Genomic DNA, 13,358 nt, shown 5'->3' with positions numbered 1-13,358 from the left:
AGAATAATTGCACTGTCCGACTTGCGCAACACAGAGTTTGTTGACATAAACTAACTTCCAAGAATGTTTTGTAATGTTTGTATGAAGGCGTTCAAATACCCACCTAAATATGCACCAGCGTGTAAATATATACTGTCTATATTTCCGTGTATTTTGATGTGAAAGCTGAATCGCTTCGTTCAATTATTTATTCTGAATCAATAGTTCAGGTCATTTCATTCCACAAAACGTAATTTTGCACACAATTTTTGCGAACGCGGTGTGTATGGGGGCGCACACCCCACCAATGGATTCGCAAGTGAATAATATTGTTTTATGCGAAAGATTCACTTATTAAAAGGGTTTATAACATAATGAGCAGGTTTCTCGGCAGGAATATGCGAACGGATAAAAACAATATCTGTTTTGGTCATATGCGGATAGAGATGTAGGCCTAAGTATCAAAGGTCAAGTAGGGACTAGACCGTATTTATGAACAAACGTTAACATGGCGTAGCCCTCGTCATTCGGCGATCGAGTCAGTATTACACATCGGGAATCTGGAGAAACTACAGGGATAGATATATAATTGTTATTATTATCAAAAGAACAGTCTAGTATTCTGAAAATCGTCGTCTAACTGTGACGTAGCTAAGGCATTTCACAAGATTTGGCAACTTTTGAGATATAAATTGCGAAACAATTAAGCGGGGACATTAACCTTGCGGGATCAATTTCCATATCCGTGTTTGTTGACATCTGCGGCTTAGAACCTTTTACCCAAAATAAAACAGTACGTTTTGGCCACAATATGTCCGAATTGTTACCTTGTTTTGTTTTGTCGCTGTGTGAACACCTGACTGTACTTCGTAACGTTATGACAGGACAGGCAGACTCAAAACAAAGGTGACGTCTCCTAGGTTAGGGTTAGAGTAGCTTCCCTTTCATAAAGGACAGGCAAGGAGAAACAATTTGTGTAGGCAATTGTTGTTTGCCTATATCTAGTTGCGCCCCCATGTAAGAAACAGGTTACAGTTGACTATATTGACTGTTGTCACTGTCCGACTGACTCTACCACTCTATTTATCTGTATTCATGATATTTCTAATTCATTTCAAGATGTCTTCAAAACAGTTGAAGGTATCAGTAATTTCGAAATAAATGTGAAAACGGCTTGCTGTGTAGAGTTGCATCCCTTGGTCACGCCAGAAACCTATGATCGTGAGTTGGGACCCCGGTCCGCCCCGATCATGTTTCTAGGTTTGTCAGCTATAAACCCGTACACGTGGGTTTAACCAAACTGGTAAACGTCAGTGACCTGCATCACTTCGGGCTTTCCTCCCACATTAAGCTGACACACCGTGATATAAATGGAATACTGTTCAAAGCGGCGGTAAACTCAAATCACTCACTCACTCAAGCAGAGTTACAGCTTTGCTGACCACGCGGGTTACAAAAAACATGATAATGCAAATTATCCTTGAAAAGATTGGTAAATTTGGCATTTGTTGAAAAAGCCCACAAAATTCGAGTCCGTAGTCTCACTCTCCATGTTAGGTTGACAAGTGGGTCTGTCTAGACATTGGAATAAGTGTCTTGTCTGAGAGTGATGTATTGTCGCTGTTTGTAAGAAAGTAGTCGGGCAACGCAAGCTCATTTATATGTTAAACTCCGCGGGAGTATATAAGGAAAGTGTTATCTAAAGCACCGAATTCAAAGTTGCTAGGACACAAAATGCACTACCGCTCATACAGGACTGTTAAATCAAAGGGAAACAACACTCCAAGTTTGAAAGTCTTGATATATGGATGGGCTTTTTCCTTGCGGATTCAAACTTTGCTTTTTATGGACTATAATTTCGATTAGTTTGACTTGTGTTCGGCGCTCTTTTCGCTGCGCTCCGCGACACCTATGGGAATATCGGAGAATGAGAAGCCATACATCATTACAAAGTTATACAGTAAAGAGCTGCTACCAAACTGACATGTGTTTTGTTGTTGATTAATGCATGTACGAACTGAAAGGGTAAAGCTATCGGTCAACATATTATGTACAATAAAAAACTACATAATATCCCGTCAGAGAATTCCGGAAACCGAACAGGTGATAGCACACTTGATCAATAAATATGTGAAATTCAGATAAATTATCACAAACCATGATGATTTAACATTTAAATTGTATTTGCTGTTCTGCTAGGCATTTTTTCATATGCACATATCAAGATTACCGTGTTTATCTTCTTGTAAGTAGCAATCAGCTGTATGCATATTTCCTACCAATCTACCGGTGATTCGGTTAGAAAATACACAATAAATATAACTTCAAAGAATCTTGATGCAATAATCGGAAGAATAGTATCTGAAACTACTATTTTATCAGATATATTATCAGAGTTATTTTAGTTGCAGCTTTTACTATATGTATGTAAAATAATAATAACCATAAGCGTAGCACTTTGGAACAACTGATTGCTATTTGCGGATATGTTTTACGTATGGAACAATTTCATTAGTCACCGTTGAGGCCCCCCGCCGCGTCCTTGCTACAACAAATGAATGAAAACAAAATGCAAATATCGTAATTACAACCGACAGGAGTTACCTATAATATCAGCCAGTTACCTTGTTCGAGGAATGTGTCGGTCAATATCCATATTAGAAACAACACACCAGACATCTGTCTTTGGTAAATCTGATATTTTGAATTATAGATAGCGTTACATTTTATAGGTAGATAGATAGATAGATAACATTATTACCCGTGTTCGTTTCAACTGATCACGTATAAGTTTGTTTCAGGTGTTTCACATAATTCTGGTCCAGTCTCATTGGTCAGAGATAGCTCACGTGGCAACCATGTTCATGATAAGGACTGAGTGAGTATGGTTTTACGCCACTTTTAGCAATATTCCAGCAATATCACGGCGGGGGACACCAGAAATGGGCTACACACATTGTACCCATGTCGGGAATCGAACCCAGGTCTTCGGCGTGATGAGCGAACGCTTTAACCACTAGGCTACCCGACCGCCCCTCATGATAAGGAAGAGAATATAGTGATTTCAACTTCTTTATTATGAGGAACACAACGTTTCTGAGTATATGCTTTCTCCTTCATCAGGTGAATGAATGCCACGAGGCAGAGAGCATATATGTACATGTAAGGAAAACAAAATGATATGGTAACAAAAGGTGGAAACTAACAAAGGGTGGAAACTAACAGAGGGTGGAAACTAACAAAGGGTGGAAACTAACAGAGGGTGGAAACTACCAAAGGGTGGAAACTAACAAAAGGTGTAAACTAACAGAGGGTGGACACTAACAAAAGGTGGAAACTAACAAAAGGTGGAAACTAACAAAAGGTGGAAACAAACAAAGGGTGGAAACTAACAAAGGGTGGAAACTAACTGAAGGTGGAAACTAACAAAGGGTGGAAACTAACAAAGGGTGGAAACTAACTGAAGGTGGAAACTAACAAAGGGTGGAAACAAACAAAGGGTGGAAACTAACAGAGGGTGGAAACTACCAAAGGGTGGAAACTAACAAAGGGTGGAAACTAACAAAGGGTGGAAACTAACAAAAGGTGGAAACAAACAAAGGGTGGAAACTAACAAAAGGTGGAAACTAACAAAAGGTGGAAACTAACTGAAGGTGGAAACAAACAAAGGGTGGAAACTAACAAAAGGTGGAAACTAACAAAGGGTGGAAACTAACTGAAGGTGGAAACTAACAAAGGGTGGAAACTAACAAAGGGTGGAAACAAAGAAGGGAAGCCAACAGATGATTGGCGCTGATAGGTGATTAGCAATAGACAATGGAAGCCAACACTTTGTAGTAATGAGCGCTGATGGTATGGAAGCCATAGATAAGTTATAGGTAATGGACACTGGGCATACGGGAGGAAATTAGCACTGATAGGTAAAAGGTTGGACATAGCAAGGACAATAGAAGCCAGCTAGGTAATTAGATCAAGAGCAAAAGTGTCGAAAGAATGTAACCATTGTAATAGACATTGCTATGACTATGATTGTCATATACTGAACAGCATTGAAAACGCACCACCATGAAAATGGATGTATTTTTATCCGGGCTTAAGTCATATGAAAATATATAAGTGAATGAGTAATATACGACGTTCTAGACGAAGCATGAAGAAGAACGGCTCGTCAAAACACATTCCTAATTTTTTTGTGAGAGAAATCGCCAAAACGCAACAAATAGCGTGCACATCATGGAAAACGTGTTTTGTTTCACGGGAAGCATGCAGAATAGGGCTATAAAAGACAGACTTTTAAAAGCCACATCACTTGTTGCTGCAGACGTAAAGGGTACTGACACAAGACATGCCAAGATTAACAGCAGAGGAACGTGAACGTGCCTTGGGCCTTGCTTCAAGCTGGTACGTCAAGTAGAGTCGTTGCACAACGGTTTCAATGCCATCATTCAAAGTCCTCAGGCTACTGAGCAGGTACCAGCATACAAGAACCACCAGAGATCGACCACGTCCGGGTCAACGTCGTGTAACTACACCACGTCAGGATCGCCATATAGGGGGGGGGGGGGAGTGTCATAACCATCGAACAGAGCTCCATGTTTGTCGTGGAAGAGTTAATGCCCTTTACTACAGGAATAACATATTGGCAAATCACGTCATCCCATTCTTTCTTCAGCACCAGGATATGCACACCTTCCAGCAAGATAATGCAAGAGCGCACACAGCACGTGTTTCAACACAGTACCTAGCGAACAATAATGTGCCTCTATCGCCAAATGAACATCTATGGGATTACCTGGGTCAACGCCTCTCACGTCGTCCGCAAGTACAGAACCTGAGAGAACTTGAAGATACACTACGTCAAGAGTGGAATGCCCCAGAACACTATCCGCAGACTTATTCGATCAATGAGAAGACGTTGCATGGTCTGTGTTGCTGTCAATGGCGGACATACCAGATACTGACTTTTCATATTAACCCTATGTGTCTTCCTTACACTGATGACGTAATTGTGATTACTGTGGTATTCCTGTTTCCTTTGTCGTCTTTCTTAATAATCCATCTATGTCTGTTCTAATAAAAATCGGTCATTGCTCAAGTTGTTTTTGTAATATTTCAAGATTTATTGCTGGTGCGTTTTCAAAGCTGTTCAGTATATTATTTTGCACTGTGAAATGTTTATGCCTGAGAGAAATAATTTCTTCGTATGCCTGATTGATAAACTTGATGTAGATGTATACGTGAAAATAGACATGCTTGACGCTGACGATATGCTTTCATTCTTTCTCGGTGCAGATGTCCGTGACTTGACTAACGAACTTGATTACGATACTTGGCAAAGCATCATAATGACTTTCTGCCACTTCATATGGAATTTAAAGAAACACTTTATGTATATCTACTAGATACCTTACTGCTCTCAAAATGTACATTGTAAATTATTTATTCAAAGCAGTGTATGACATGATTTCATTGTATATAGTCAAGTAATTTCATTGATGTATTGTAAATAATGTATTTGCCCATGTAAAATCTTCGGATTCAACTCTGGAGGAAATAAAGAAATTCGTTCATTCATTCATAGCAAGGACAATAGAAGCCATCTAGGTAATTAGCGCCGACAAAGATCAAACCAATGTCCCAAGCACTCGGCAGATAGGTTGCCTGGTCACGGTTGATGGCTGGCTGGTGTCTCCTGATGTCAATGGCTTCTTGTAGTTTTCTTTGTCGCCAGTTGTTGTAGTTGGTAGACAGAACTTTGGTGGCTTCCCACGTGATGTTATGGTTTTGGTTCTTCTGGATGTGTTCGGAAATAGCGGATTTCAGGTCGAGTTTGTAAATAGAGGTCTGATGTTCTTTGAGTCTGGTGTTGTGAGGGGTCTGAGGGTTTCTCCAATGTACTGGTGGCCACAGTTGAAGCGGATCTGGTATATACATCCTCGGGGCTTGGGAATTGCGCTGCTTGTGCCTCTGCCATTGGTTAGTACATGGGTCTTGATGGACTTGCCGCTAGAGAAGGTGGCATCTATGTTGGCTTTGTTCTTGGTGAGGCGGGAAATCTGGTGAGTGACATGGCCTTGGTAGGGTATGGTATCGTACCATCACCTTCACCCAGAAGGATATGAACTGAATTTCACAATAATACAATAACAATACGTACTCGTATTGTCTGTAGACCAAACTAAATAATTATATAGACACATTTACACACGCAGAATGAGATGAATTTGCAAGGTGAAATGTTATAGTAAGCAGCATCCCCTCAAATACAGGGGTTCAAGGGGATTACCCCTCGCTGCCAACAATTTTCCAGTTGGCCATTCGCTGGTCAGAAGCCCAGTTGTTGGGTCGCTGGCGCTAATTATATTAGCTTCTGGTGATTACGCGGGCTAAATGAAATGGCACCGGTTAGACGACAGAAAGTAGTGTTGTTTCCCCTTAAGAGTACTGACGGGGACGACACGCCCAACAACGCACTCTGTGTATCCTGGAGTCTATTGGTTACACGATATAGAAACGACAGTTCGATACGTATGTATGCCTTTCATCTGTTCATATCACAAAGACAGTAATCTCATTAAAATCACATCTCAGATCTCGCTACCGCAAAACCTGAGGACATCCCATGACATACCCGTGAAGATATCACGGGTAGAATAGGTCTTCAGCAACCCATGCTTGCTGAAAAGGGCGACTATGCTTGTCGTAAGAGGCAACTAACGGGATCAGGTGGTCAGGCTCGCTGACTTGGTTGATGCATGTCATCGATCCCCAATTGCGTGGATCGATGCTCATGATGTCAATCACTGGATTGTCTGGTCCAGATTCGATTATTTACAAACCGACGTCATATACCTGAAATATTGCTGTGCGGCGTTAAACAACAAACAAAAAACCACTCATTAGGGTCATGTCAGAACACCTTTCGTCCGACCAATCAGAGCGTCGCTTACCAGATCAGGAAAGTCATTGTAGGAATGTCTTTTCTAATCATGCAACTTCGAAAAGGTTAACACGGGGTATATTGTACGGGCGCTTCCAGCAATTAGGACGACCAGCATTGTCGGCGTTGGTCAAAACGGTATTAAAGGACCTTCAACAAAGTGATAAGATTATACTGGACGTGTTGAAGGGAGGCCCAGTCAAAGTTTTGTTTGTTTGTTGTGGAACACTGCCTGCAGCAATTTTCCATCTTTATGCTGCCGGTTTGTAAATAATTCAGTCTTGACCAGACAATTGATTGCCATCATCAGGATGATCTACACCTTGGGAATCCTATGACATGCATCAACCAAGCTATGTTACGATGTGTAAGTATAATGAGGTATGTCCCAGACACGTCCGAGCACACAACCTATCTAGAGTGAGAATGGTTTTAAGCTGCTTTTAGCAATATTGAAGCAATATCACCGGGAGGGACACCAGAAATGGTGAGCGAACACTTTAACCACAAGGATACCCGACCACCGCCCACCTATCAAGAAAATCCAGAGTGAATCTGGAGTCATCTCAAAGCATTATACACTCTAATCGTCATTGGCATCTGGCTATTTGTTATGATGTACAACACCTGATGCCGAGCATGCTGACGATTTCTTATCTAAACATTGAACTGGCTCGATGCAGGTGAACAGCCATTTGATGGGATGGGTGGTTGCCCTCGCTTTTTTTCAAGCCAAGTTTCTGATTACTGGATCCTGGACTCGTTGTGTTAACATTTTGTGTCTGCAGAAACCTGTTCCACATTGACACATTGAACAAATATTGGCTACATGTACGTGTTCTACTAGTTGGAGGCGATAATACATTAAGTATATAACTCATTTACTCTATCAGTTTGATGCATGTCAATAGCCCTTAGAGTTGATCATGTTGTAGATGATTCCTATATCATATCACAAATTATGAAGGCTAGAGAGATCATGTGTTACTGTGCATAATGAATATCAACAATACTAACGGCGCAGAGCGATTTAAAACCACCTTACCCACTGAAGTGTAAAAAATAATTTTTTTTTATTAAACCTTTCGGATGAGTTGGGGGCCCAGACCCCCCTTTTTGAAAACCAAATTTAGTATGATATAAGCAAAGTAAAATAAGTAAAATTGACAGAGAAGAGTTTGATATTTTGGACCTGCCATTGCTATGCCTGGCAATCATTTTTCAAAGGTGTTCTTTCTTCTGATGACCGATCACAACATTCCTATTGCATTGTCTCACTGCATGTTGCTCCACAAGCGATGTCACACAGCACTTCTAGACTAATACAAACATTCTCACATTCAGCAGGCATGGGGTGGTGGTGGGGTGTTATGGACATGTAGTTTCTCTCACACACCCCAGTGCATGTATGTTTCTAATAAACAATCACCCCCTTCCCTTGAGACCTACAGTGGGTACCCGGGTAGGGTCGGGTAATAGGGGGATGGGTACCTGGGTAGGGTCGGGTAATAGGGGGATGGGTACGGTCGGGTAATAGGGGGATGGGTACCCGGGTAGGGTCGGGTAATAGGGGGATCGGGTACCCGGGTAGGGTCGGGTAATAGGTTGATGGGTACCTGGGTAGGGTCGGGTAATAGGGGGATGGGTAACCAGGTAGTGTCGGGTAATAGGTTGATGGGTACCCGGGTAGGGTCGGGAAATAGGGGGATGGGTACCCGGGTAGGGTCGGGTAATAGGGGGATGGGTACCTGGGTAGGGTCGGGTAATAGGGGGATGGGTACCCGGGTAGGGTCGGGTAAAAGGGGGATTGGTACCCGGGTAGGGTTGGGTAATAGGGGGATGGGTACCCGGGTAGTAAATTTGGACTCGTCCCAGACCCAGTGTCTACTCCTGCTGCCAGACACTGTTGAGGATTGAGTCAAAGAAGTTAAAAATTAACTTGAAAATTTGTCTTTACTATTAATAATGCTAAAGATCCTTTACAACTTTACAAAAACAGATATTTTATTCCACTACATTATATTTCATACAATGTACTTATCCACAATAACATTCACACAAATGTCTCTTTGAATATTTCAGTCCCATGTTAAAGTCCAGTCACTGTGAACATCTCCAAGTGAGACTCATGAGTCTTTCCTCTGTGCTTCAGCCTGTATTCGGGCCATAAGTTTGGCTGTCTGTGTTTCCTTCTTCTTCTGTTTTGCCAATCTCTTTTCTTCTTTAGCTTTCTCTTCCAACATTTCCTTAAACTTCTCATCTCTTGGGTCCACCTTGTAGCCGAAGTACGCCATGGCGTCATCTAGCAGCTTCTTCTTCTTCAGCTCCCTCTCCTTCACTTCCTCCGTTCGCTTCTGCTCCCGCTGGTGGTACTCCTTCATCCAGCCCTCCATCTTCTCCATGTTCTTGGTTATCGTCTCCACTCTGGAACATAGTCGAGTACATAAGACCACAATAAATCAACTACAGTAAACTAGGTTTATAACAAACACATTTATAACGAACATGCTTATAACAAACTGACGGATATAACAACCTGCCTTTTGGTCCTGTCCATTTGCTGTATATATACTTATAACGAACTGTGGTAATAAAGAACTAAAACTAGTGATCCCTTGAGTTCATTATAACCATAGTTTACTGTACTTGATTCTTATCCAAATGTTTAAAAAATGTGAGATGGGAGGAACTTTGTGTATTTTTTCCACTGATGTGGTTCTCATCTTGACAAGTGTATTCTAACACAGACATATTTTTGGAATGACATGCGCTGATCAGCAACGGATGCAGAATATCATCAGTCACAAATTGTGGTTGATGAATAATTTCGCTATAATTGTGCATAATGGCCTATAGTTGTGTCAGTTTCACCTTTTTAAAATATTTGCCAGAGAATTCCTGGCTCTGAATCAACTCCAAGAACAATAGCTTGACATTATCATAATGGTTTCAAGAACTTATTAGAACCCTGGCCGGACTTGCTACCATTGCTTGTTTGATCACGTGTTAATGTGACTTCATCATGTTCACCATCTCCGTCATTTACTTTTACTAGTTTTAGGTGGGTGTCGTGATCTTGATGTATCGGTGCATTTTGAATGTTGATACAGTATCAATACAGTTTTATGAATATTGATACAAAATTAATAACTTACTTCCACAGAAATGTTCACATGTATTAACATTACCATGGATAAGATAGACAAGGAGAAGGTAGACAATTTCATTTTAAACAATTAAACATGATTGAAGGATCAACCTCGTTAATATTTTGTATAACATTGATTAATTACAGATCGACATACTGTGACTTACAGATTAATTTCACAAATAACCAATATATCGAGACATTGTGATACTTTTGAGTTGATATATCATTACTACAGTTTCCAGGCAGTACCCATTATAACACCCACAGTACATTGCAGTGCCTTCCCAGAGAATTACTCACACAACAGTGTCATTTGATGGACAGCTATTTCTGGCATTATGAATAGGTTGAAAAAGAGTCTACTATGCTGATTTGGGCCAGGGTATTTATTATAACAGAATGGAGTGAGTGAGTTGGGTTTAACACTGCTTTTAACAGTATTCCAGTTATATCGCGGTGTGTCAGCTTAATGTTCCGCTAAACGCACAGGCTGGGGCCGCCTTAATGAGTATTCTGGTGGTAATGAAGGCCAGGAATCAATGCAGTACTTATGGAGCAGTGACACCAGTACACAGGATACAAAGTCATTTTATGCATGCTTCAGTGGCATTGCCCAAAGACGTGAAAAGCCGGGTTCTGTAGTAGGAATCTCACAAGAGGCCACTGTCTGGTAATGCGATATGCAATCATGTGCACGCTATACTGGGGGGTTGGCAATAATTGGCCCTTGGCAATAACTGGTTGCTTGCCGGTAAGGGGACGAATTCATTTGGGTTATGAAATTACTGCAACCCATCATAATAAAGGCAAAGCTTTATGAGTAGATGAGTAGATCCTCACATCTTATGGATATTCTTCACCATGTACATGATGTTCACCTGTATACTGTGACTTGCAGCACAATGGATAACCACATGACTGCCATTTGTCCCAACTTTTGATAAATATTTATCACTGGAGTACTGAATGATATGCACGAACTGGTTTGAGAGCACTTCAACATGATCAGGCAATTGACATTTTGAGAATGAATATTCTGCGAAAAGAACACCATGAAGTATAAGCATACTGACGTACTCATCTGATGACCTAGGATCTAAACGTGTTAAATTGGACATTTATTACAACTTACTGCTCAGCAAAACAGGTATGAGTGAGGGCGTAAAGCCCTTTACGAAGTAACCTGCAACCTTGGGGTATTGCGGTACTTGTTATGTACGCTAAATTGAAGAAAATGCACTCACTAACCTTTATGATTATTCGTGTTCTCTATATCAGATGTCATTTATTTGATCTAACTATGCATATTTTATTGATAAAAGTTCATTATTTACATTAGTAGAGCCAAGTAAAAGCCGGGCCTCGTGCTCAGTTTGACAAGGGTGAGACTTCCATCGTATCGCGATACAGGAAAAAATTGTGTATGGAGGTCCGAATTGGACAAAAACAGGACATAATTCTACTAACCCCTAAGTATGATGATGCCAGATTTCAGGGATTTGTCCAGACATGTGCAAAGACTTCACAAGTAAGCCAAAGTATTCGACACAAAACCATTTCATCCTTTTTTACTCGACGTTTTTGTGTGAAGAATATTAGGAAATATATTAGATTATAGAATCTATAACAGCCACTAAACGGGTAGATTTACCTAACCTGAATGATCGTAAAGGGGATCCAAGGGCTAAGGATAAAATTCGGGTAATCTAATAGCCACTAAACAGGTACCTAACCCTTATGATCGAAAAGGGGTGATTGATCGTAAAGGGGATCCAAGGGCTAAGGATAGAGTTTGGGGTAACCTACCCTAACACTAGTGATATTTGGATGTGTTCAGCGCCAATATAATATCCCTAATAAACTGCACTCTTGTGCAAAATAATGAAAATTAATGAAATGAAAAAATAATATATGTATATTAGTTCCCATTTATCATTGTTTATAACCATTTTAGCCACTTGAATTACCAGAAAAACGAAATAAAAATATATAAAAAATAAAAGTATAAACTAGTGTGTGCTAATAAATGCGTCGCCACAGGCTATATTTAGTAAACAAATATTCAAAACTCTCCACACTGCTTGGAGTATTCAATGACATTTCGTGTAGAGATGATAGATCACTGGGAGGAGCTTATGCACACTCGATGGCCCCTGACATCACCGGGCATTGTTTCCCCAGTGTGACTGGCAACAAAATACTACAAATTACATCATACGGTATTGTCACGTGTTTGAAAAGTTTGTGGTACTGTATTCTAAAGGTAGGCCCTATAATCTAGTATGGTCAATGTCATGTTATTGAGAAACGAACATGATAAAAAGAAACATTTTTGACATAATCGTATTTTAGCACATTTACAGTAACCATTGGGTAAATAAAAACCTGTGACACTGAAACCTACCTTTTAGCCATCTTCGATTCATCTGCCTGTTTTCGTTTCTCTATGTTTTTCATCATATTCTCAAGCGTTGGCTCCCACTCGTTCTCCAGCCTAATCTCCTCTCGCAGTTCACTGCGGGTTGGCCAACATTTCCGGGGGTCGAATCCAGACTCATTCCCGAACTTAGCATAGTTACGTCTCTTATAACGCAACTCCCTCTGATATGCTGTGCGGATCTCGGGTTGCAAGTTGTGTTGACGCTTGTAGAGGTTACCTCTCAGACGCGAGACATTTCTCAGCTTTTCGATAATGTCTTCACTTTCAATTACAGCTTTCTGTGGTTTCAGCAAAACTTCTTCCTCTTCTGGCGTTGTCCCTGAACTATACAATGCAACGGAGACTCTAGCATTCAAACGGACTTGTCTTCGTAAATAGGTCTGTAAAGTTGACAGTTTACTGGAACACAGTTTACACATGGACGTCGCCATTTTCGGAAAGGTCTAAGGGAGGTAATCAAAGAATTAGATATAATCTCACCGCAAGCAAAAGGTTGCGAAGACCTTATCGTGTCTATTATTTCTAGTAGAAATTGGTACTAGTTCTATAGTCCTTGCCAAACTGCCCAGTAGTTAAGGTATAATAAGGACTGGTAGAAGTTTACCCTTTCTAAGGATTTTGCTACATGTTATCAGTATAAGGACTAGTAGACTAAAACTGTTAGTTTCTATCGCTGCTTTGTCGATTTATTATTTTTGTTCGTTGATAATGTCAGCTCCCAAGTGAACTTTTTAGATTGTGTACCCGTGCATGACGAATTGTTGCTTTGGAATACTCGGAAAAAGACACACATAAAATAATGTGTATTTCACAATCTTGATGATTTTTTTTGAGAAAATCGATCCAAA

General features: G+C 40.6%; 1 protein-coding gene across 1 annotated transcript; it reads right to left on the bottom strand.

The window, feature by feature from the left end:
• Window positions 1-8,907: 8,907 nt before the first annotated feature.
• LOC139479785 (large ribosomal subunit protein mL64-like) lies at window positions 8,908-12,941 on the bottom strand. Its single transcript, XM_071262655.1, has 2 exons — window positions 12,475-12,941; window positions 8,908-9,343 (listed from the first exon to the last, which is right to left on the bottom strand). The coding sequence occupies exons 1-2, from the start codon at window positions 12,939-12,941 to the stop codon at window positions 9,046-9,048; spliced, it is 765 nt and encodes a 254-aa protein (XP_071118756.1). The 3' UTR covers window positions 8,908-9,045.
• Between the last annotated feature and the right edge of the window lie 417 nt (window positions 12,942-13,358).

Source organism: Haliotis cracherodii, unplaced genomic scaffold (assembly GCF_022045235.1).
Source record: "Haliotis cracherodii isolate W230 unplaced genomic scaffold, xgHalCrac1.p SCAF_4, whole genome shotgun sequence".
In the NCBI taxonomy this organism is placed as follows: domain Eukaryota; kingdom Metazoa; phylum Mollusca; class Gastropoda; order Lepetellida; family Haliotidae; genus Haliotis; species Haliotis cracherodii.
Note: the sequence above shows the minus strand (reverse complement) of the source record. Positions and strands in the feature narration are given on the sequence as shown.